Consider the following 26,695-nt stretch of genomic DNA (forward strand, 5'->3'; position numbering starts at 1 on the left):
ATGCAGAAAAAGGAAGAACAAAGGAGTTACCTTCCCGATTTGCCTTGGTCATTATAAATGTGAGTCTAGCTCAAAAGCAGAAGATGTGGAAAGGGCTCTAGCCAAAATCAATTTGTACACCTGCCAGATGAGATTTCCCTTTGATAGTAAAGGATATATCAAGAATAATTTGAGACTTGGTCCTGGATACCTCCATTTCCCAAATATTGAAGACTTCTGGGAAGATTGCGAGGATGAATTTGAAGTTAGAAAAAGAAATTGGACAAGATTCACCTTAAAACAAATTTGTGATTTCAAGATGGAATGGATCATTGAAGGTATTGAAGATGATGAATCGGATCTAATTGATCCCTTTTATTTTGAGAAGATCCAGGCTCAACCTCTTCCTGCTATTAATTGGGCAGATCCAGAGATTAGAGATATCAGAGAAAGAACTAGTTTTGTGATCAAGAAGTCAGAAGCTTGGGTCAGAAAGAGGATAGCAGAAATAATTGCTACAAAGCCAACAAGTCGGAAGGAGACACCAAGGAGAAGCGGCCATCAAGACGGTTCTACTTCATCAGTTCCTTCTCATACACCAGTTGCGGATATTATTTCTCACCAGAAAACTCAAGGAAGCGGTGGAGATGAAGATCCTCCAAGAAGAAATAATCTCCAAAACAAATGCAGAGATGAGCCCAGACAAAAGAAGAAGAAATCAAGATCAAAGGACAAAGAAGAAAAATCTACTTCAAGAGAAGAGAAAGATCAAGATCCAGTAGAAGTCTGGGATGATCCAAGGCTTGATGAAGGTATACAAACTATGTCGCCTTCAATCCTCATTGAATCTCCTCATCATGAAGCACAAGACCCTACTTCAACTATGGAGCCTTCTTTCCTAAGGAATCCAGTTGATCAAATAGAAGAAGTTAGAGAGGAATTGCTGATGTTTTACAATTCTTCAACTGTTGTGAACACTTTGTTGCTAATTACAGGGTGAAACAGGGTTTTTCAAAAAGATTACTTAAAGCAACAAATCTATTTACCAACAAAGTACAAAATAATTAAGAAAAAATATACTATCTATATCAGCCCCATCCCGCCCCCCACCACCACCACCCAAAAAAAAAGATTTGTCTTCCAGATGACAAAGAAATGAAACAAATGACACTACTATGGGGCACAGAAAGGAGACATCCCTAGAGGTGCAACACCAAAATGCAAGAAGAGGGATTCAAATTGAATTTTTCTTTGCTAAAGGATGAGATCTTATTTTTTCTCTTTCAATCACAACATCAGCTTCTTCTTGTTCTCTAATGTATGCCATATTTTGTTTGTTTGACAACCCCTTCTTATTTGGCCCTTCACATACTCCAATCCCTTTCCCACTTGTGGCACAAAAGTGATTTTTCACTCCACTATACAAGCTCTTAAAGTTGACTCCACACCCATTACAATTCTAAAGGAGATGCTCTATCAGTTTTAAATTTTCTTGTTGCATCAACACCCACTGAACTTGAACTATTGGCCATTGTTGCAATTTGATTTTGTTGTTATAAGAAATTATACAATTTTAAATTAATAAACAAATGCAAACCTACAATATGTATAGACTAACGAAAGTTTGAAACGAACACCAGAAAACATTATAACAAATAGTGAAACTTGTTTCTTTTGTTCTAATAAAAATTTCACCAAAAAACTAAAAAATATTTGTTAAACAACTAGAGAATAGGGTAAAATACTTACCTTAGATGATAAGATCTCCTTTGGGCAAATTATCTTTGCTCCTTTGGCACTCTCCGATTGATCTCCTTCGAAAAAAACAGCTACCCTTCAAAATGCCGAAATAAGAAAGAAATGGGTGAAGAAAGGAAAATGATGTTTGTTGTGAGCGAAATTAGTCATGTAGGGTTGTTCTAGGGTATTTTTATCTTTTTGGCATGTTAAAAAAAAGTATTATTTTGTTTTTTAACTTTTTGGCGCTGAGCACCACTAGGTGTGTGTGGTTATGCATGGGAGCACCTCAAACACACATACCCACAAGGAATTTGGGGCATCTGGGGTGCTCCCTAGGCATTCCCGAGCACTCCCACACTAGGACGCTCCCAAAATGGGTACAAGACCCGTTTCCAGCATACCCTGCAACATAGAATAGAAGGATTTTCAGACTCATGGTGGAAAAGTTGCTAGCCTATCACCATTGTTGAAGTTAGTGTAGAGTGGTTTACAGCTTTTACAAGCCAAAATTTTGAGCATTGAAATTCAACTAGGCAGCCATGGTATGATGCTTCTATTGATCATATTGATAACTTTATGTGTGGACCAATAATATTTTTCATCGGAAGCTATACACCTACAATTGTTTGGGAGTTTCCTTTGTTTTTTTCAGCTTATGTATTGCTGTTTGGGAAGAAATTTCAAGCAAATTATGACTGTTACAGCCACCTTTCAGTCCAAAAACAATCTGATCTGAACTGTATCTCAAGTGGTAAAGATTGCAACCTCATGGTAATAGTCCTTGGAGTCCAAGATAAACATTATTACATTAGTTTAGAAGAGGTGATTATAATTGAAAGCCTGTAATGGTTACATTTCCTTGGAAAGTACTTTGAGTTGAAATTCAAAGTGAAGGGAATTCATATGATAGTTGGATTGGTTCACGAGATAATGCAGAATGATAGATTTGCAAGTTTCAGTTGTATGTAGAGCATTCATAAGATTCATTTGGGATCTTGGTATTGGCATACAGGTTTTAGATTGCTTGGGATCAAGCAATCTTTGGGAAGGAAGGATTGTAATGTCCCCTTCCACCGAGTACCCAAAAGGCAGTGCGGTTCCAACCAAGGATCGATGGTGTGCAAATGATTTGGAATTCAGGGATGAAAACCCTCAGATCTGTTGGTGCAATTTCATTGCCTTTGGCTGAAAAGTAGATTTAACCATCCAGGCCTTAATATTTTTGTGGAGAGGTAAAATTTATTGAGATTTGTTTACAAACAATAAATTTTAAGCGATTTGGAGAATATCGATTTTGTGAAAATTTGAGCCGCAATGCTACGAAGAGTAACAAAGGAAACATAATGCAGCCTAGTCATGGGAAATAGTTTTAAAAGGGGTTTGAATAGTCAATGATTTTAAGGGAGATCATGGCATGAGGAGATAAAGCCCTGTGATTTAAGTGCAGCGCATACTCCAAGGAAAATCATAGGAGGAATCACGGATGAATGAGAATAGAGCCATGCATGTTTGAGGACCATTGTCTGCTTATTTTTGCTGATAATACCAAGCCAAGGGTTATTTTAGTAAGGACATAGGTGTAAAGGCCATTGCTAATACAACCAATCGTGGATTCCCTTGTAAGCAGCTTGTACTAAGGGAGGACACAGGCCCATAATCTTATTAATAACTATTTTAGACTTAACGCAGGAGGAACGCAAAAGTCTTCAGGTGACATGAAACCCAACAAACACTTTGTTGGTCAATGGGAGACGATTGTAGGAAAGAACAGGCCACAGTATATTATTTAATTCGAACAGGTTGAAGGAGCCGTGGAAAGTAGTGACGATAGAGGACTAAAGGAATCTAGGCAAGTCTATCTATCTCTTTTCAGTCAATGCAGCTCCGGGAAATTAATAGAATTTGATATTCCTGTGCAAAAGATTAGTCGCCCAACTCAAAGCAAAATTTCATATAAGAAAATAATGCAAGCTGAGGTGGCAGTTTGAAGCATACAACTCTGATTAGTCTATCATAGCAACAGTATATTATTTGATTCGAACAGGTTGAAGGACCCATGGAAAGTAGTGATGATAGAGGACTAAGGGAATCTAGGCAAGTCTATTTATCTCTTTTCAGTCAATGCAGCTCCAGGAAATTAATAGAATTCGACATTCCTGTGCAAAAGATCAGTCGCCCAACTCAAAGGAAAATTTCATAAAAGAAAAATAATGCAAGCTGAGGTAGCAGTTTGAAGCATACAACTCTGATTAGTCAATCATAGCAACATAGATTGTTATCGGAGAAGGATGTGGACCTGCAAAAATTTTAGCTACACCGGAGGAGGACTGATTCAATACCTCTCAATTGTAATTTGCATCCTTGAAGGTCAAAACGTTTGAGACCAATATCCTTGGTGAGGTTATTACACCATCCTATTCCTCTATTCCACAACACCATTTCATTCTTAAATTGTGTTGGGTAGTGTTGTGACCTTTTCACACATCACCCCATTGCAAACAGGGAACCCCTCTTTCTTGCTTTCCGATTTTGTTAGTTAAGGGCTTTGGCAATGAAGTGATAATTTTGAGCTTTAACGTCCAAGTCTCGTCCTTGGATATGGTCATGTTTTCAGGTCTTCGCGATACAATTAATGCTAAATATTTTAGTTTTGAGGTCAATACGATCAAAGTGTTGAAAAGATGTTAAGATGTTAAAATGATCCTAAACATCGGTTTATTTTTCTTAGTGTTTAAGTTGCAACTTGCCTTAAAATGTGAGCAAAAAATGATGAAAATGTTGCAAATTGATGTGAATTTTGTGCGAAAGTGTTAAAAGTCTCTATAGGAGTCGTTTTTCCACTCCTAGGAGGTGAAATAACTCAAAAATGCACAAAGTCCCAATGGAGTTCTATTTTCCACCCTTCAAATCTTGGGGAAATGTTAAAAGTCTCGATGGAAATAGAATTCCCAATGCATAAATTGATGAAATTGGGTAAGTGTGGGCTTTTAAAGTATGAAAATCAACTTAGTCTCGATGGAGGCGGTTTTCCACTGAGCAATAAAGATGAAATGGGCAAAGTTCTGATGGAGGTTGTTTTCCACTATATTTTGAGCATGAAGGTATCAATTTAATGTTAAGGATCATGAAAGTCCTGATGGAGGTCGAATTTCCACTCTAGGACTAATTTTGCAAGTGATATTGTGGAAAGTCTTGATGACTAGAGAATTTCCACTCAAGTCAAAACAAAGGACAAAGTGAGTCCCAATAGAGGTCTTTTTTCGACCAGGGTTACAAGAGTGAAAATGCATAAGGAAACTGAGTCCCGATGACCCACGTTTTTCCACTTTATGGTAAAATGACCAAAGTAAGGTGAAATTTAAATGTCTTGATGAGGTTCAATTTTCCACCTGAAGGGAAAATGATTAAGTAATGCAAAAACAACATGAACATTGAGTCCCAATGGAGGTTGATTCTCCACTAGAGATTGAATTGCAAGAATTTAGCCAAATTTATGAGTCCAGATGAGGTTCGATTTTCCACTTAAGGCATAATTACCAAGATGGGACTGAATTTAATTGAAAATGAAGTGTCCCAATGACCCACGTTTTTCCACCAGGGGCTGGAAATCAGAATTTCATGAGGAATTTAGGTACAAATCAGTCCCAATGGGAATCGATTTCCCACCATTACATTTGGTGAACAAGTAAGAGGTAAATAAAGCTAAGTTTTAATCTCCCAATGCAAATCGATTTTCCACCTAGCTGGTTAACATGTTTTTTAATCCCACATTCACTGTGTGGTGAAAGTGAAAGGCAAAATGTTGAATAAGAACACAGGCCAGCAAGCATTATTATATTATGAAGTGACTGATTGAACTCCAAGTGAGCTGGAAGAAGGAAGATTGAGGATCACCTAGGTTGAGAGGGATGCAATTTTTTCTTAAGGCATGAATGGTGCCACCATTGGAGACATCTTGCAAGCATGAAGGGAAGCGCCATTGCTGGTTGAAGACGTCATTGCCAGCTGAGACAACATTACCAGCCACCATTCCCAAAGGAAAAACGTCATTTCCAGCCATTGTCGAAGCTGAAACATATCATTTCCAGCAGTTAAAACACAATTTTCAGAGGTGTTACAGACATTTGTATTCAGAAATCAGACCTGAGACAGTGAATTTGATTGTGATTCCACTCATTTTCTGAGTTTTGAAAGGCGTTCTCAGACTTAAGCATCAAAATCAGACCTATCCTAAGTTTGAAAATCAGGTTTCTTGAGGGCAAAATTTCCAGATTTTGATTAAATTGCTCACACTTCCCAGAATTATGTTACATAGTTTTAATTTTCTGATTTAGAAAAGTTCACAGGTCTGAAAATCATTTAAAATCAGAACTTAGGTCAATTCTGGAAAATTAATTATTGGAGTTATTTTGCAAAGTTATTGACTTCTAGCTTTGTCCGGGTACCATGTCAAAGGCAGGGATAGCTGCAAGGAAGACTCAATTGAAGAATGTGCTTGAAGGATACTATCCGGAGTCGCAGATATCTTCCAAATGGAAGAAAGTTGGAGATACTAACATGGAGTACCTAGATAGGAAGGGGATGAAGCGGAGGATGTATGGAATGAAGAACCAGCTACCCTCTCCCTTAGCAGTCAACAAAATGAAGAGTGAAATCTACCACACAGCTGGCTTCCCACCATCAATACAATGCAATGAGCTTATGGTTGACCATGCAAGGCACTATGATCCGCAATCAAGAACAATCCGAACACCTAAAGGATTGGTGCTTGCGTACCTCGTCGAGGAGTCAATAAGAGAGGCGTTTGGGATTCCTAGCCACCAGTACATGCAAGTAAGAACTAAGGAGGACGCCCAAGCTATGTTCGGAAAAGGATTAGAGGCATACATGACGCTCATCAATAACGAATGGGTCCTTGAAACAAGATGTCACCATTCCAAATTACCTAAGAGACTCCTATGTTTGGATTTCAAAGAGGAGTAGAGTGACATAATATTTCTACTCGATAGGATTATGGGAGCACCTCAAGGAGCTTTATTCGAAACATGGATGTTTTATTTCAATGAGGAGATATCAGCTGGAACAATGATGATAAATGACCCTTTTGCAAAACTTAAAACTTAACGCCTTTTTCACTTGGTTTGGGTTTTTCGGCCAAAAGGGTTATTTTGAAAAGTTTAGATGTTTCAACTCCTTTTGCGAATTAGCATTTTCAGGGCACAAGGCCACTTTGCAAATTTTCAAAGTTTATAATACCCTACTTCATTTGGGTTTTGTGATTTACTTGCTTTGCCCATTTTCGGGCTGAAACTCACTTTTGCAAACTTCGCCATTTTCAACGCCTTAGCGACTTTCAGGGTGGAAAGGAGTTTTGACAGGTTTTAAGTGAAACGCCCCTTGCAATTTCGGGCTAGAAAGAGGTTTTGAAAAGTTTAAGTTTCACCCTTTGCTTCATCTTTCCTAATTTCAGCCTAGAAAGCAACTTTGCAAGCTTTCAACTTTTAGCATTTTCTCCCTATCAAGCGATTTTCGAGGTTTAGAGGGAGTTGAAAACTTTAGAAAGTTTGACGCCTTACTTCACTCTTCATATTCGGGCTAAAGGGAATTTCGCAAACCCATGGAACTAACATTCTTGCCAACTTAGCCGATTTCCAAGCTTGTGCGAAAACTTAGTCTCCCTTGGATTGATTTTGGGCATTCAAATTGCGAGACTCTCTGTGTAGGACTCCCAGACCATGTGACTTAAAACTAACAGACACGCCATCTCCTAATAGTGACATAGCTCATTGCTTCACTACCACTTGTTGGATCCCAAAAATGGCGGATAAAAATTTAAATTTGAAACTCAGCAGGACGAGGGCTGGAAAAGAAATGAGGGGGACCCTGTCGGCGACTAGGAGTGTGTGCAACGCACAACACTATCCATGGCCTCATAAACATACCCCATTAGGGTTTGATCCCCATCTACCAAGCGAAGAACTCTACCCAAGGGCTCCGACACCTACAATTAAAATATACAAATTACAAAAAGATTAATTATTGAAGTTACAAATTAATAATGACAGACTTGAATAAAAAATAATTAAATATTCAAGTTTTGAAGTTACCTTCACAATCTCTACAGCCTTTTGTGCAAATAGGTTGTCGAAGACTATGCATGCAACACCCTCTCCTTCGAGCTTCTTTGAATAAGGTGAGTCTAAGCTGTTGTAGTGTTTCTAGAATTAAATTGCATTTACTTTTTTGCATCAGCGTTTCGGATCACTCTGTGATCCATCATCGGGCTTCTTTGAATAAGATGAGTCTAGCCATGCTTGACTCATAAACATTTGTTTCAAAGAAGTCAATGCACCAAGAATGCTTTGCAACATCAAGAAAATCATTGCAAACCTTGTGACACCCACTCTTACCAAATCTCTCCCTTGGGTGTGCTCTCTCATCAAATGAAGAACCCAAGCGTGATTGTAAATATATTTTGTGATCCTCCTTGCATCTTCCACAACTGGAGTCACCCAATCAAGTTTTCCTATGTCCTCCAAAGAAGGTCAAGGACATGTGTTGCACAAGGTGTCCAAAAAAGAGTGGGGTGCCTACCTTGGAGGATTTTACCTACTGCCACATGTTGCTACATCATCCATGATTATTTGCACTGCATTCTCAACTCCCACCTCCATGACAATTTGCTCCAACAATAGAGCCAAAGTTTCAACATTTTTCACCTTGTTGGAGGCATCCACCAATTTCAAGAACACCACATTGTTCTTGCAAGCAAACAAAAAATTAATTATGGTTCGGTTTTTGCCATCTATCCACCCATCGGAAAGAATAGTGCAGCCATATTTTCTCCAGACTTTTCTTTGGTCCTCCGCCACTTCTTTTGCCCTATCAACTACATTTGTGAGCAACCTACAAGAACAAAGTGAAATTAGGTCTTAGTACACAATTTTGATTTAATAAACAAGAAAAACATTAAAAAAGGAAATCAAGTGGACCACCCAAGTCCCTACGAGAAGGGGCCTTGTATCCTTTTCCTGAAACTGTCAATGCGGTAACCAAATTAAGCCAATAAGGATTGTCTGCCACATTGAATGGAATGTCGTTGAAGCACCAAAAATCGACACATGCAATGTTTGTTTTCTCATGCGCCTCCCTACTCCATCCAGTTGCCTCTAATGATGGTTGTGCTCCAGGTGTGTTCCTAGGCACAAAATAATTACCTATAGACTGTGTCATTGATGGTGATGTAGCAGGTGCTCTACTAGAAGAAGCAGAACTGGTGGCCGAGGTGGTGTTGGGTTTGCAGATACCTGGGCCACGACGAGAGCCCACTATGCGTTGAAGTGCTTCTTCTTCTTCTTCGAGGTCAATTGAAGCACCTTGAAATTCAGCTATCGCTACTCTCATGGCTAGTTTTGCCCTCTCCCTTTGCAACTTTTTCTCTTCCCCAACTGCAAGTATCGCATTAACGTCTCTTTTTATTTCTTTTGTGGCCCCAGGACATACCCTAGCATCATGCTTCTCGATGCCTGCAAGGTGGTATTTTACGCGGTTTATGCCTCCATGAAATATTCTTTCACATTTAATGCATATCACCGACCCAGGTTTCGGTCCTTCATAGGCATGCCTCCAAGTCCTATCTCCAGATGGGCATGGTTCTAATGGCCAATTATACTCTGAAGTCGAAGATGAAGGCTGAAGTTGAAGCTGAACCAAAATTATTTGTCATTATAAATTAATGGTTAACTGTTAACCTACACATACAAAGTGAAAAGGCAAACTTAATATTTTAGTTAAAAAATTAGCAAACTATCTAAATTAGTTTAAATAATTTTAGAGATCACTTAAAGTAAAAAAAATTAAAATAAATTATTAGGGTTTGAATTTTTTTGAAAAACTAGAGATTCTTCAAAAAGCAGTGAAAAAATCAACAAAAATTGTCAAAAATGGTGTTAAATCTTGTTCCAGTGACTCTCAATCATTTTTAGCTACTTAGGAATGATTTTCTATTCATCTAGATCCAACAAAAAAAAAAAAAAATGTTTTAAAAAAACATAGGAAGAAAAATCAAAAAACCTACCTGGGAATCTGATTTTGCTTCAAAAAGTACTCGACGAGTTTCAAAAACTCGGAACTCACCGAGTACTTTTGAGCTTTGAGAGTTTTTACCACTTTAACTTGCAACAAAAACTTGCCGAGTAATCGCCGAGCGAGTTTCTATAAAAAACTCGGCTAGACTAAAAAAAGAGGCCCAAACATGTCAAAAAATTATCAATTTTTGTTTTTTCAGGTCAGTTTCATTCTCTTCATCAAAATATATACATGAAATATAACATTTAAGTATAAGTGGCATTTCAATATGTCTTTTTCCTTTCTTATACTTTAAGTTATATTTCATGTAAATATTGGCAGGATGTTTGAGAGTGGTTTCAGATCTCTAGGAGTTATAATGCAAATTCTAGGTTTTAGAAGATCTTTTAATTTTTCAGACATAGTCAAATTTCAGTAATCATTATGCTCCTATCAACATTCTCTCACTCTCTCTATCTCACTCACTTTATCTGCCTCGAATTTTAGACCTATCTATCTCCCTATCACTCTTCCTCTATCCCCCTCTCTACCACACTACATATCACTCTCTCCTCTCTCTCCCACGATCTAGACCTATCTCTCTACCCCTCTTTTTCTCACCCTCAGACCCCGGCGAGGGGTGCTACTCTCAACCCAATTTTAATTTGTAGATGCTTGGTGGCAAAGTTGAAGTGGAAATACCCCAAATCTCAAAAAAATTGCCTTTAGAGTCTTATGTCAACCTTGTAGTTCATCCAGTTGTGAGCGCAATTAGAGCTTGTTTGAAGCCATCGACATGAAGAAGAGGAGCAAGTTAGCTCAAAACCGCCTCAATAACCTTGTCTTTGTGCAATATAATCTTCAATTGCGCGTAAAGAAGGTAGAGGAAGTAGTAGGTGGTCCACTTGACTTGGATGATATAGATCCTTACAGTTATTGGACATCACAAGAGAAGCCTCCATTGTTTTCCGAGGATGACATCATTGATTTGGAGAGACAGGCTATGGAGGAGGGGGTGGATTTGGTTTCACGTTGGATGACATTGAGGAGGAAGAGGATGAGGATGAGGATTCATTGCCAGTGCCACAAGTAGGTGGAGACATAGCTTCATCCAGGATGGAGGATGAGCCAGCCATACTGAGTGAGGAGGCACAGTCACGCCCACTGCAGACTTCTAGGACTAGACCCTCTAGTTTTACCTCTCCCCTAGTTTTTGCTAGAGCTGGGAAGAGGAAGTTGTAATTGTAATTTGTAATGATGTATTTACTTTTGGTTTTACAAAAACTATTTACTATTTTGCTTCCAGGCTTCCAGCCATCGGCATTCCTCATGAGGATGCGATTTGGTAGACACTTTGCATTTAAATATATCTAGAATCAGCTTGTTTCTTTTGTGTTATCATTTATTGACTCATTGGATGCATCTTCTCATTAAATTTTACAAAAAAAATGTATTTTTTATTAAATTTAAGCGTGTTTTTAAGTTGCCAAGTTTTTCCGAGTTTTTCCCAAGTTTTTGCCGATTTTTTTTCCTAGGGGCTTGGCGAGTCGAGCCGAGTCACGAGTAGTCCAACTATGTCCAAAACTACCTCAAATCCACTTCAAATCCGCTTAGAATTGGCAAGAATCGATGGAAATCAGTTTGCAAATGTTTGGGAGGGCATTTTTCCCCTTACCAGCAAAATACAAAACACAAAGTGATCAAATGAGCTTTTTTTTAGGTTTTCTGCTTATGTTCCCAGGCGAACGAGTTTTAAACACGGACTCGCTAAGTTTTTGGCAAAAACTCGGCAAGTTTTCAGCAAGTTTTTGCCAAAAAATCGGCGAGTCAAACTCACGAATCAATGGCATAAAAACTCGCCTGGCAAAAAAACTCGCGAGTTTTTTGCAACTCATCGAGTTTTCGGTGAGTGGTGCATCTATGGTCTAAATTATCAGATATCAAGTACCATTTACTTATGAGTTTAGTTTTATTATGATTAAAATAAAGATGCCTTATGGACTGATTTGTTTATTAGTACTTAATATAATTTCCAGTACCATTAACACTTTATAATCACCTATAGACATTGTTCTAATCCTTTTCTTTCCCTTTATACCCTAACTCCCATATCTTAAAGAAAACAAAAAAACAATAAACCTAAACACATTAATGAACAAACATGTGCAAAGATACATTCCACACCAAATCATAACAAGCAGCTTCGAATCACTTACCTTTTGTACCAAGAGAAATCATTAGGTATACTAGCTTTTGCATTTTTCAAATGATCAAGCTCCAACAAAACATCAAGCAGCTTAAGCATGGACCTGAAAAGAAACTCTTTAAGAGTGTTAAGAAGCTAAAAAAATCTGCATGCATGCCCTATGTAATCATTAAAGTATTACAAAAGTAGGAAAGCTTGAAAGTTAATATCATTTTGTTCCCACAATGTTTGATGTAAGAAAATGTTAAACTAGCCTCAATTTTCCATTCAAAGCTCATTTAAAAAGTAAAATGTGATAGATTTGGGGTCATTAGATATAATATGATGTTACATTATATTGCCTTTTGCATTTTCCAAATGATCAACTTCCAACAAAATACAAGCAGCTTAAGCATGGAACTGAAAATAAACACTTGAAAGCATTTAAAAGCTAAACAAGCCTACATACATGCCCTATGTAATCATTAAAGTATTACATAAGTAGGAAAGTTCCAAAGTTGAGCATTACAACATCATTTTGTTCCCACTATATTTCATGTAAAAAAAGTTAAATTAGCCTCAATTTTCCATTAAAGGCATACTAAAAAGGTAAAATGTGATAGATTGGGGATTCTTAGATATAATATAATGTTAAACTATACTCTGTACACATAGGCCATATTCTTGTTTGCATTAATGATGCAGTAGCACCACATTAATTATGTCTAAAAGCTAACTTACATTATGTAAGTTAAAACCACCAATGTAATTTACCAAACAATAATAAATGCAAGCATACAAGTTTACGTAAGAAAATAAGTTTTATCCTAGGTAGCTAAGGAACACATGCTTATTTGATTGAACACAATTAGCTGTCATCACTGCCTCTAGTTCTCAAGTTAGCAGCTCCCCTTTGTTGATTTAGCCCCCATCTTAGTTCAATTAACTCAACTCCCCAAAGACATTTGTAACCATGACTCATGTATCCAAGAGGCCACATATATGTGTATTTTCTTTTGAACAGCAATTGAATGAGAATGCTAACTTATATTAACGTTCAATCGTCAATTTCTACTTTTGTGTGGAGAAAGGGCTAGTACTTATTGGTTTGATTGCAAAGGTATTGACTAGAGGTTTTAGGATTTTGGGAAAACAATTCTATAATCCTACACATAGTATCAAAGCCAATTTGGCTAATAGCCTAGTTCATTTTTTTCTCATTTTGTTGGATATTCATACTAGGAGTGCACCTTTTAAGGAGGGTACTTTTTGCAAGTGATTTTTTCTAGAAGCATGTTGGAGCATATCTAAGCTCATCATCACATCCAAAGGATCCAAGAAAATTGAATTAGACTTTCATTTTATCCAACCAAAGATCGAGCTATCAAGGTTTGAATGTTACAAGTTATTTTGTTCTTTTGCAGTTAACTTTTTCTAGAAGCATGTTGGAGCAGAGCAACCAAAGACATAAGGATCCCTATCAACTAAATAAAATCGGACAAGCAGCTACGATGTTGAATTTCCTCCATTTAGTTTTTTTGCAAGTTCATAGCTTACCATAATGTTCCTATCACAATATTCAAGCACCAATTGTTGGTGTGAATAAGGTATTTTACTTAATTAGTTCACTAGTAGGTCCTATTCACATATTAAGTTTACTTAGGTCCTAGGAATCTTTCTACAAGATCTTATTGTTTTACATTTAATTCTTGAGACCTAAGTCATTTAATATTTATCACGTTAGTTGTCTCAAGTATGAATTAAGAGACATGTCACACTCTTGTCTAATCACATCTCTCAACCTTGCCTATATAAACAAGGCATCATATGTACATTTTGTGTAGTATCCAATTCAGTCTAATCCATTTGACCATAATCAAGCAATATATTGCTCTTGTTGCTCTCTTGTGGAAGGCATCTTTTTGGTTTTGCAAGTGATATTGGAGACTTGAGTCCATTGCTTACTCTAACATGGTATCATAGCTTTAGATCTACAAGCCACTTCTCAAATCTACGAGATAATCAGGCTTGAGATTTTGCTGGGTGCATTTTGATGAAAATTGGGCCTCACCATTAGGATTTTTTTTTTGTGGCTTTGTATTGCAAGTTCATTTAGGAACATGTTGGTGCAAATCTAAGCTCACCATTGAGTTTAGAGTGTCCAAGTAAGTCAGATCTAGCTTTTTTCACTCAATTTGGCCATTATATGATACAGTTGGAAACTGGGGTTTGAAGGTCAGATGTGGTGAGCAGCCATTGGAGCACTTTTAGCCCAAATGGATGTTGTCATTGCATTCAAAAGGCAAGGAAACCCCTATTTTCGAATAATACTTGTCCATTTTGGACAAATTTGATTTTTGGCAAATTATTATTTTGCAAGGAGGATCACCACTGCAGAGGCAAAATTCAGCCTTTTTTTCAAATATTCATAATTTTTTATCCAAAAGTCAGATTTTTACAAACAAGATATCGTTGCAAAGTTGGTTTCATGTACTTTTTAATGGTGTAGGTTTCATTATCAGATCTTGCTGCTAGAAAATTTATTGCTCTTTGAAATCAAATACTTATTTTTGGCTCTTGAACTCATAACTTTTTGCCAATCTCCAATTTCTATGATTCTTGTGGTGTTGGAAAGGAAATGAGGAACTCTTTCAAGCCATCCATGCATTCTTTCCAAATTCAACCTGAGGTGCATTTTATTCAGTTTTTACCATATTTGTATTTTGGATGATCAATTGGACAAGTTGGCACTTGGGAAGGTGTTTTCTTGATCAAATCACTTCATTTCAGCAATATATTATGTATTGATCTCTAATTTAATCATTTGAAAAGTGTATCATTATTGTAATCATAGGTTATGCAGCTCATCCTTCTATAATCGTTTTGGATTAACGACAATTATGAGTCTTGGCACAAAGGCATCCTAATACATTGTCAATGACTCAATCTTTTGCGTCATCTTTATAGACTCATCCCTATGCCAGAGAGACAATGGAAGAAATCAGTCTAGGTTAATAAAAATGATCATATCATAGGATTGATTGGTATAAGTATTCAGTGCAAGCATCTTCAAAGAGACCTACAATCATATAATGTACCACCCTAATCTGGAACACTGTGAACCACAAACTGTATTGTTTTTTCTTTATATTCTAATTTGTAAATGAACTTATAACAAATTCACCAAAAACAATTCCACAAATTGATTTAACAAATACCAGGAAAGTTCTATCAGCTATAAATGTCATATATGAATGAAAATACCAAACAACCAGCTTCAGCAATATTTTGCAGATTTAATTTCAAATCTGGAATCACAAGTTTTGATGAGAATAAGAGTGACCCAGATCTGAAAATACCTTACATATCAATTTCTAACATACTGTTGTGACGTATTCACACATCACCCCATTGCAAATGGGGACCCCTACTTTTTCACTTTGTGGGGTTTTGCTTTCTAGGTTTTAGAGTTTTGTCTGTTAGCCTTTCCTTTTCGAGTGTTGCCAGGGCGATCACCTGGATAGCAGGCTCTGCTTGAGCTAGGTCAAGTTGGTGAGTGATGAAGTCTAGAATGTCATCCTGATCTTCAAATGTCCTGAAATTTGGCTAAGTCTGGAATGTCATGATCCTGAAATTTGGCTAAGTCTGGAATGTCCTGATCCTGAAATTTGACTAAGTCTGGAAAACTAAAGAATCCTCCAAAAACTAGATTTTGCAATATAACTCCTGGAGGTCCGAAACAACTCTCAAACATCCTAACAGTATATATGGAATATAACTTCTTTCTTATACTTAAATGTTATATTCCATAAAATGATCCTGACGGAGAGACCAAAATGTCAAATTTCGCTCCTAACCCTTCCAAAGGGTCCAAAGCGAATTTCGCTCCTGACCCTTCCAAAGGGTCCACAGCGAAATTCTTGAAAACACTCATTTTTCCTTTAGCCAAAGTCAGGACCAAGGTGGAAATGAAAGGAAAGTAGTCTATGTTTTCCTCCCAAGGAAGATTAGAGTTTGAAAAATCAAGAATCAAGGTCAAAACATGATTTTCGCTCCTGACCCTTCCAAAGGGTCCAGAGTGAAAATCCTTATAACTCTTGTTTTCTTCCTTATTTTGGCTAGGCGTTGGCTTGATGGAGGATGAATGGGTATGTTTTTGCCTTGAGAGGGAGTTAAGAGCTTTGAAAAATCAAGATTTTAGCTCAAAAGGAGAATTTTGCTCCTGACCCTTCCAAAGGGTCCAGAGCGAAATTCCCTATAAACTTCATTTGCTCCCTTGTTTTAGGTTGAAACCTTGCTCCTTAGATGGAAAACGATCTATATTTGCCTCCAGGAGAAAATTGAAGTTTGAAAAATGAGCAATCAAAGCCCAAATTGTGATTTTCGCTCCTGACCCTTCCAAAGGGTCCAGAGCGAAAATCAACCTAAGACTCATTTCTTGCCTTATTTGACCAAATTTTGATTTGTAAGGCATCTTGAAGGGAAGAGTGGACATGTTTGGACGTTGGAAATGTTTGAAAGCTTTGAAAAAATGAAGGATTCTAGCCAAGAAGGTGAATTTCGCTCCTAACCCTTCCAAAGGGTCCAGAGCGAAATTCCTTGCAAGCCTATTTTTTTGACCTTGCTTAGACCACAAACCTTGTCTCCTGGGTGAAGAATGATGTTTTGTTACCTTCCAAAGAAGATTGGAGTTGAAAAGATGAAGGATCAAGTCAAGAATGAGATTTTCGCTCCTGACCCTTCCGACCCTTCCAAAGGGTCCAGAGCGAAAATCCTCCTAGACCTCATTTCTTTCCTTATTTGGCCAAGTTTTGATGTCCAAGGCATGTTGAAAGAGAGAATGGGCATATTGAAACCCTTAAAGATGTTTGAAAGAGTTAAGGAATGAGTGTTTTAGCCAAGGAAGGAAATTTCGCTCCTGACCCGTCCAAAGGGTCCAGAGTGAAATTCCTTACAAGCATATAGTTTTAACCTTGTTCCTAGGTCGAAGAGAGAAGAAATTTCACCTTGCAAAGAAGATTGGGATTGAAAGAATGATGATTTTGGGCTAGAAAAGGAAAATCGCTCCTGACCCTTCCAAAGGGTCCAAAGCGAAATTGTGCAAAACCTATCTTTTCCCTCAAATTTATGCCAAGTCTAGTGTGGGTCAAGATTAGAGGTGTCCTTAGGCATGTCCTTGAATGGTCAATAATTATCAAGTTTGAAGGAATTAAGCCAAATGATGAAAATCGCTCCTGACCCTTCCAGAGGGTCCAGGGCGAAAGTCCTTCAACCACCTATTTTCCCTTGCAAAATCAAGTCAAACTTGGGTTGGATGTGAGAGGGGAAGTGTTTTCTAGCCTTTTGAGGTGAATTCAACTTAAAATGATGGAAATTAGCCCAAACCAAGGATTTCGCTCCTGACCCTTCCAAAGGGTCCAAAGCGAAAATCCTAGGATCACCTACTTTCTTTTCAAGACAAGTTAAAATTTTGATTTTTATGGCCTAGATAGGAGTGAGGCAATGTGTCCTTAGTCTTGGAGGTAAATTCAAGTTGAAATGATGGAGGAATGAGCCTAAAACAAGATTTTCGCTCCTGACCCAGGGCCTATCCAGGATTTCGCTCTGGACCCTCTGGAAGGGTCAAGAGCGAAATTCTCATTTTAGCTCAAAATTCACACTTTTGATGGTCAAACATCTTTCCAAGGCATTCTTAAGGGTTTATCTTACCTAGGTCTAGGCTTGGCTTGGCACAAATTTTGGAGAACGTGATGGGTTTTAGGATTTTTGCTCTGGACTTGGAAAGATGTTTGACCATCAAAAGTGTGAATTTTGAGCTAAAATGAGAATTTCGCTCCTGACCCTTCCAGAGGGTCCAGAGCGAAATCCTAGATAGGCCCTGTCCCTGGCTAGGTTTTTGAGCGAATTTGACTTTTTAAGCCTTGTGAAGATCAAACCAATCTTGCCAAGTTGGGAAATGGATTCAATGTGAGGGAGTCCTAAGGCGTAGTTGAGGTTGAAATGATGTTACTTTGCCCTGCAAGATGAATTGAAGTGAAGAAAATGAAGAGTTGTGACCTAAAAGGTGAATTTCGCTCCTGACCCTTCGAGAGGGTCCAGAGCGAAATTCCCAATTTCACTCAAATTGCTCATGATAAAGGTCAAGTTGTGGATTCCTAGCCTTTGGTGAGGAGAAGGATAGCGTATGCTTGCCTTGGAAGGCATTTTGGAGTAGAGACATGATGGGATTTGTCCAAAAGTGCAAAATTCGCTCCTGACCCTTCCAGAGGTTCCAGGGTGAAATCCTTTGAAACTGCTATTTTTCACCTTGTTGGGGCTAGGCGAGGAGCTAATTGTGAGGTAATGTTGAAAAGAGGTTTAAATGAGCAAGGAATGCAAATTTCGCTCCTGACCCTTCCAGAGGGTCCAGGGTGAAATTCTTATAGGGCCTGTCCCTGGAAAGAGTCTTGAACTAACTTCATTTTAATATCTTTTGTTGATGATTTAAGGTGTGAAATACTATGTTGAAATGAATTTATTATGTCCTTAATCATCTTTTGATTTGTTTTTGCAGATGAAAGAAGATCAAGCCAAGACAAGGACGACCTTCTCCAGTCCAGCATCAACAATGACGACCTTCTCCAGTCTAGCATCAACAAGGACGACCTTCTCCAATCAAGCATCATCAAGGACGGCCTTCTCCGGTCCAGCATCATCAGGGACGACCTCTTCCAGTCCAGCATTTCAAGGAAAGGTACACCATCCATCCTGCACATCAAAGACAAAGGAGGTTAAAGCAAGGGTTCGTTGAAGAAGCAGACAGTTCCAGAAGAGTTAATTAAAGTTAGCTTCTCACCATCATCAAATTGAGCATCTACCAAGTTACAAGTGTCAGACAAGGTGGCATCCTAGTCATCACTTCTCCAGTCGGATTGGTCCACCTCAGCGTGTCCAGATTCAATGTACCTGACTCATGGGAGATGGCACAAACTTCGATGTACCTACCCCGGTTCTCCATTGGTCGAATATTCCAGAGAAGATATGTGTCCAAACAATGCAATTGTTTCATTGGCCAGAATTGAGTTTGTTGTAACAAACCCTAATTAGGGTTTTCATTGTAAGATCTCGGCCATTGATTTCAAGTTGATCTGAGCCATCGATTTGTATTGAGGGCGTTATATAAGCCCTGGCTCCTCATTTGTAAAGGCTAATGGTTAGCTAATAGACAATAGTGAGAAAATAGTTGATAGTCTGTGAATAGGTAGTAGAATAGCAAATAGAATAGCAATTAGAGTAGAATAGAAAGAGAAGGCAAAGATTGTTGCCAAGATGTTGTTGTAAAAGGCTTGTAAAACTTCATTGAAGAAATGGTGAAATCTATGGGTCGATTCAACAATTTGCATGGTATCTATACTTCTCAGATTTGATTTCATATTATTAGATGAGTAGAAGAAATGTGTTTGATTGATGGTGAAATTTGTATATCCATACTACTAGCGGTTTGTTGATTGCAGACTTGCCTTGTGTAGTCAACTGGAATCATTCAGCTTAAGCTTAACTTCAATTGTCGATTCTTCACTGATATGCATCAGCCTGATGGTGTCTATGCCTATAGCGATGATCTGAACATCATAAAGCTTTCCTCCGAAGATCGCACTAATCTTGTGGAGATGGTCCTGGAATGTCAAAACAAGACTTAGTTAGAATTTCATCAAAGATCAATCATTGCTCCTACATTCTTAGTGTCAAAATTAGATCCTTCCCTCGCCCTCATCCTTTTTTCCTTTTTTTCAAAAAAAATCTAGGCTAGTGAAATCCTGTGTTCCAGCAATATTCAAAGCAAATCAGACGTTTAGTCATCAAGTGTAAGTCCCCTTGTGATTCCAGCAAAATCACATCATACCACAAAGAGCTTATCCACAAGTAGAGAACCTACATACAAGAACCTTGGAGTTACCTCGACTAATCCTTCGGCGAGATCTTCAGCAATCGGGAAACTTTGCTCAAGAGAGGATAAGGTACCTTTAGGTATTTTATTCTGTGTTCGCATGTGCATGAAAAACACATCAACACATACCTAGAAATATTACAAGATGTAATTGGTAAAATATTCAATGTACTTACAGAATGATCAATAGATCATTATAAAGAATTACAAAAACGATGTTTCTAAAAAGAAACAGTCATAAAATAGAAACAAACTAATTAAAACTAATTATTTACAAAATATTACATAATTGACCATTAATAAATAATAAATAATATTATTCTAACACCCTCCCTTAATGGTCAATCTGTCAACAACACCAAGTTGCCCCTTGAATTTATCAAACTTATCTGGGCTGAGAGACTTGGTGAGAATATCTGCAGTCTGATCCGCAGTTGGAACATACTACAACTGAACTGAGTCGTCTTCAACAAGCTTTTGAATGAAATGACAATGAGTTTTCACATGCTTGGTTCTTTCATGGAAGACAGGATTCTTGGCAAGTTTGAGAACTCCCTGATTATCATAGAACGAGGGAGTCGGATCTGCTTGAGATATTTGCATATCCACAAGCATTCGGCAAAGCCAAACTGCCTCACAAGCTGCTTTAACTGCTCCTCAATACTCTGCTTCTGTCGAGGAGAGAGCCACTACCTGCTACTTTTTACTAGTCCATGTGACTGCACCAGATCCCAAACTGAACACATGCCCAGATGTTGATTTCCTATTATCAACTGAACCTACCCAATTTGAATCTATGAAACCACTGGGTCTAGAATCGTGACTCCTAGTGTAAAGAAGTCCATAATCAAAAGTGCCCTTCACATAACACAGCACACGCTTCGTTGCTACCAAATGATCAGCCTAGGCGGCTATCATGAAGCGTGAAATGTAGCTTACCGCAAAACTAAGATCAGGTCTAGCGGAAGTGAGATAGATGAGACTACTCACTAGTTGTCTGAATGTTGTTTCATCTACAAGAGGAGAATCAAACTTGGCTGACAACTTCAGTCCTATCTCCATAGGCGTGGAAGCAGGTTTACAATCCTGTATTCGAACCCTGTCAAGCAAGTTCCTGGCATACTTAGACTGAGAAATAAAAATGCTACCATCAATTTGCCAAACCTCAACACCTAAACAATAATGGAGAAGCCCCACATTTGTCATATCAAAAGCCTTGCACAAGTCTTGTTTGATTTATGCAATCAAATGTGTTGAACTGCCAGTAATGGTCAAGTCATCAACATAGACAACAAGAAAGAGAACATCATCACCAAAAGGGCTACGCTAAAAACCATGAGCAACCAAAACTGATCAATCTTGATGTACCACGCTTGAGGAGCCTGTTTGAGTCCATAGAGTGCTTTCATGAGTCTACATAATTGATGTTCTTTGCCAGCAACCTTGAAACTAGGAGGTTGCGTCAGGTCGACTTCTTCGTGCAACTCACCGTTAAGGAAGGTACTCTTAACATCCATCTAATGGACTTTCCATCCAAACTGAGTTGCAATAGCGAGAAGAAGACGAATTGTACTCATCTTGGTAGTAGGAGCAAAAGTCTCCTCATAATCAATGCCCTCCCGCTAGGTGAATCCTCAAGCAACCAATTTGGCCTTGTACATATCTAAGGTACCATCTGCATGATACTTGACCTTATACACCCATTTGCAACTAATGGGCTTCTTCCCTGTAGGAAGATCAGAGAGAACCCTGGTTTTGTTCTTCAGAAGGCTTTGGTATTCTAAGTCCATTGCATGTTCCCACACTGGAATCCCTTTTGCCTTGGCATATGTCTGAGGCTCATAAATACTATGAATGTTGGTCATGAGAGCAAAGTTAACTGTATTTTGCTGCTTGCTCTTATTTTTGGAAGATCTACCCTCGATGAGCTCATCAAGCCGAAGATCACTGATGGTCTTAGCCCACCATTTAGGTTGAAGAGTAGAAGAGACAACATCAAATGCAAGACGAATAACTGGAACTGGAGGTGGAACAGGTGGAAGATTAGCATCATCTGGAGGAAATTCAGGTAGTGCATCATCAAATTCAGATTCTACATCATCCCTACCAGATGGAAGACGGACACCCAAATCAGAAGCCTTCAAAGGCTAATCCTCATAATTTTGCTCAGACGAGGAAAGCTGAAATGGTCCTCATTCTTCATCAAAGACAACATCACGACTGAAGATAAGACGATCAATGTCTACATCAATCAGCCGGTAAGCCTTGTGGTTGTCATTGTATCCTTTAAACATAAGCTTCTAACTCTTGGATCCAACTTGGAGCGCTTGGCATCTGGAATCCATACATATGCTAAAGAGCCAAAAACTTTCAAACGACTGATCCTGGGGTTGCGACCAGTCCAGGCTTCCTCAGGAGTCTTCCCTTTGACAGCATGAGTGGGAGACCTATTAAGGAGATAGATTGTAGTAAACACTGCATCTGCCCAGTACTTCTTAGGAACATTTTTGTGTTCCAACATAGACCTAGCCATTTCTGTAATGGTGCAGTTGTGACATTCTACAACGTCGTTTTGTTGAGGAGTGTATGGTGTGGTCAACTAACGTTTTATGCCATGTGTATCACAAAAAATGATGAAAGCAATAGAACAAAACTCCCCCCCTATTATCAGACCTAAGAGTAATAATAGAACAACCAAACTCTTTTTCTACTAAGGTCTTAAATTTCTGAAATACAGGAAACACATCTGATTTCTCTTTAAGAAAGTACACCCACATTTTACGACTGAAATCATCAACAAAAAGCAAGAAATACCTACACCCAGTAACAGAAGGACTATTCATTGGACCACATACATCAGCGTGAACCAACTGTAGTACCTTAGAGGCTCGCCATGAGTCACCATCCTTGAACAGTGTCCTGTGTTGCTTCCCAACCTGACAACCTTCATAAACTCACTGATTTTGAGTTTGAATTTCAGGTAGGCAATGCACTAAATCTTCCCAAACAAGCTAAGCAAGGTAGCGAATGTTCAGGTGACCATATCGCTGATGCCATAAACTGGTGATAAAGGAAGATTTAGCTATGAAGGCATGCTCAAGAGAATCACCCGTATCCACGAATCTGTAAAGACCATGATCCTCTATGCCAACAACTTCAGTAGTGCGTGTCGCACGATCAACAATTGAACACTTGTGAGCACTGAATATCACATCAAGCTGAGGAGAATCTCGCATGATTAGACTCACCGAGAGTAGGTTTAGTTCAATGCCAAGAACGTAGTATACATTGAGGAATATGAGATTCCTCCCACCAGATTGTATCTGAACATTGCCCTTGCCGAATCTGTAAAGACCATGATCCTCTATGCCAACAACTTCAGTAGTGCATGTCGCACGATCAACAATTGAACACTTGTGAGCAATGAATATCACATCAAGCTGAGGAGAATGCCGCATGATTAGACTCACCGAGAGTAGGTTTAGTTCCATGCCAAGAACGTAGTATACATTGAGGAATATGAGATTCCTCCCACCAGATTGTATCTGAACATTGCCCTTGCCGACAACGGTATACTCTTCACCTCCTCTAAATATGACTGAATCAGTATAGGGAGAGAGTTTTGTAAACCAATCATGCCTGTGAGTGTAATGTCGAGATGCACCAGAATATATATACCAAGCTGACGACTTCACATGGTTTGCACGTCGTTTAGCCATGAAGGTGTAAAAGGCGGACTCTTTCTGCTCTGTGTGCTCAGCGACATTGGCTTTAGTCTAAGACCCTCCTTGCTTCCATTGTTCGGAAGCTATCTGATTGCGACAATCCTTGATCATATGGCCATATTTATGACAGTAGTTGCATTGAACCTTCTTCAAACCATCCTAAGACTGACTGCAGCCCTTCTGCTAGGATGTCCGAGATGACTGAGCTTTGCCTTTATCGTTGTGAAAGGATTTGGCTGCGAAGGCTTGCTCTGAGGAGGACGAAGTGGCACTCCTACCAAACTGTTGTTTCCAACGATCCTGCTATAGAAGTTTGGTGCATAACTCTGGAAATTTCAATTCAACATTCGTTGAAGTAATGTTGAGAGTTTCTTTGAAGTGCTCATAGGATTTAGGTAGGCTTTTCAAGGTGATTACTAACATATCCTCTTCCTCCATTTTTCGACCAATAGCTTCGAGCTGATCTCAAATGTCGTTGATCTTCGTGAGATGTTGTGTAAGGACATACGTTCATCCATCATAATGGAGAACAACTGGTTCTTTAGAAAGAACGCTCGACTTTTGTCGGATGTCTCATGCAATTCCTTTAGATGCTTCCAGATTTCTGATGCTAACTTGCCAGAAGGAATTTGAAGTAATTGGTCATCTGTGATAGAGAGCTTGAGAACCATGATAGCTTCTCAATTTTAGTCATCAAACTTGTCCTGATCTGCTCTGGCTGCGGTAGGACGAGACTCTTTAACCAAAACAAGATCATCAAAGCGGCGCTATTCGAAGATTTTCAGCATGCGTTGCTTCCAAGTGTTATAATTCTTATCGTTGAATCGATGACTGCCTTCCAACATTAAGTTGGTCAATGATGCTATTGTGCACACTTCCCAAAGCATGGAAAACTAGAAAATCTGAAAAGGCGTAAAACTAAAGATGAATCCCTATGAAGAGATAAAAGAAAAATCAGGTACAAACTTCAAAAAATACGAAGTAAGACTGGCACGGATTTTGAAAAAAAATTCCAACTAACCCAAAAAATTATGACGAAGACCCAGAAAAGTTCTCGAAAAACCCATAAGGAATCTGTAATTAAATTAATTTTTCGAATAGAAATGAAGGGTCAAAACCCTAGACGATGTTGCAGAAACCCTAGGTCAACAAAATTCGTGCAGGAAGCAGAAAACACCCTTTGCGTGGAGAAGGGTACTCAGAAATCAACCAAAAACACAGAGGCCGTGGGTGGATAAAAACACAGAAAATGGCAAAAGAAATCCGTAGAAGGCAGAGAACCCACAAATATTCTCGTCGTTGTTTACAAAGTCGTCGTACCAAAACACAAGTGTTGGAAAACCCTAGCCAGAAAAATGGTAAAGGTACGAAAAAACACAAGAAAACCCACCACAATATGTCAAAGAACGCGAAAAATGGCATATGAAGGTCGCACAGGAGGTCACGACAGGCACAAAAAAAAATCGTGAAAATAATCGCATTTCGGTACCCAAGTTAAGTGACCTTTTTTTATTATAAAGTCACTTTATATTTCATTACCCTAAATTAAAGTTACTTTATGATTTGCAGCTTTAATAATAAAGGTACAATTAATATGGACAATATTACCAATCACTCCAACCATGCTGATTGATCCTCGAGAAGAACAACCCAACCTGGGTCCTCAATCATCCATGTTAGTCTACGAGAACACGATGATAAAGTGACCCTAACAACAGAAATTGGCTAGGAAGGGGGCATCACAAATCAGATCTCAAAGATCAAGTGCCCATGCACAGTTTGTACCAAGATTTGGGAGATATATGGAGATCCACATAATTGTCCATTCCTAGATGATCTTGCATTAAAATGCCTCATTATAACTGATAATGTTCATATTTGATAATTTACCTTTTGATGATGATACCTCAGAGGAGCTTAAAAATGATGCAGCACTTGAGCATCTTGATGATCAAGAGACTTCTCCTACAGATCCCACTTCTACAATAGAGATCACACATCAATCTTTTGTTGTTGATTCATTGAGAACTTCCAGTGATTCATTGCAGCAGGCAATTCATTGTCTTTCAAATAAATCTTTGTGGGATGATTACTAGACAAGTATTTTAGACTTGTTTGTGTTTTTGGAGTCTCACATATCAGATTTGGAGGATCAATTTGAGGGTTTATCTCTTCTATTTGATGACAATCATGGCACAATTGTTGACACATCATATTTGTCCTCGGATCTAGTTCAACATCAATTAGCAATTAATACTGGTTTGTCACCTTCTGTTTTGATTGGGCATGTACCTAATTGGATTGTGGTATCATCATCTACCAAGGACTTGACAACAAATGAGCAAATTTCAGAGACACGTTCAACAAACATTTGAATTTTACTCCCTACTGAATCCTATCCAAATGGGAAGCATTAACGCATTTCTACTTGGTCTATCTTCTTTTGAAAGGGAGAAACGTTGTTTGTAGGAATTGCATCATGTTTTGTCTTCAAGCATTGACCATTTCTGCAAGACATTACACATTTTAGGGGGCGCTACATAGTCTCTATCATTTCCTCCTATGGAGGGACAATTGATTGTATATTTGTGACATAGTCCTTGGGGGGTATCATTGAGTCCTACATTCATCACTTTTTCATCAATTTCATTTGTTTGTACTTTCTCTCTTTTGGAGAGGAGTTTTGTCCCACAGGTTTTTCTCGCTTACTTTGATTGTGAAGGATCATTTGTAAATGGGTACTTAACATGGCCTTGTAGCCGAGACCCATAATCATAATCATCATCTTTGCCTCATTTGCATAGGCCTACTACTCCCTAAGTTGCACTTAAGAGGGGTCTTGGTATGAATAAGGTATTTTACCTAGCTATTTCACTAGTAGGTCACATTCACATGTTTACTTAGCTCCTATGAATCTTTCTAGAAGGTCTTAGTTGCCAATTACATCTTATCTTATCTTTTGACATTTAATTCTTGAGACCTAGGTCATTTTATATTTATCATGTTAGTATAGGATTAAGACACACGTCACAATCTTGTTTAATCCTATCTCTCAACGTTGCCCATATAAGA

The 26,695-nt window shown here is 38.4% G+C and overlaps 1 protein-coding gene across 5 annotated transcripts in view; it reads right to left on the minus strand.

The window, feature by feature from the left end:
* Window positions 1–26,695, minus strand: part of LOC131074633 (protein PIR) — a 316,612-nt gene that overhangs the window by 203,650 nt on the left and 86,267 nt on the right. For all 5 annotated transcript variants that reach the window (XM_058011289.2, XM_058011287.2, XM_058011288.2 and 2 more), the window contains one exon: window positions 12,003–12,095. In XM_058011289.2, the coding sequence (XP_057867272.2) occupies window positions 12,003–12,095 (93 nt within the window). The remainder of the gene's footprint in view (window positions 1–12,002; window positions 12,096–26,695) is intronic.

The sequence above is a fragment of the Cryptomeria japonica genome, chromosome 1 (assembly GCF_030272615.1).
Source record: "Cryptomeria japonica chromosome 1, Sugi_1.0, whole genome shotgun sequence".
In the NCBI taxonomy this organism is placed as follows: domain Eukaryota; kingdom Viridiplantae; phylum Streptophyta; class Pinopsida; order Cupressales; family Cupressaceae; genus Cryptomeria; species Cryptomeria japonica.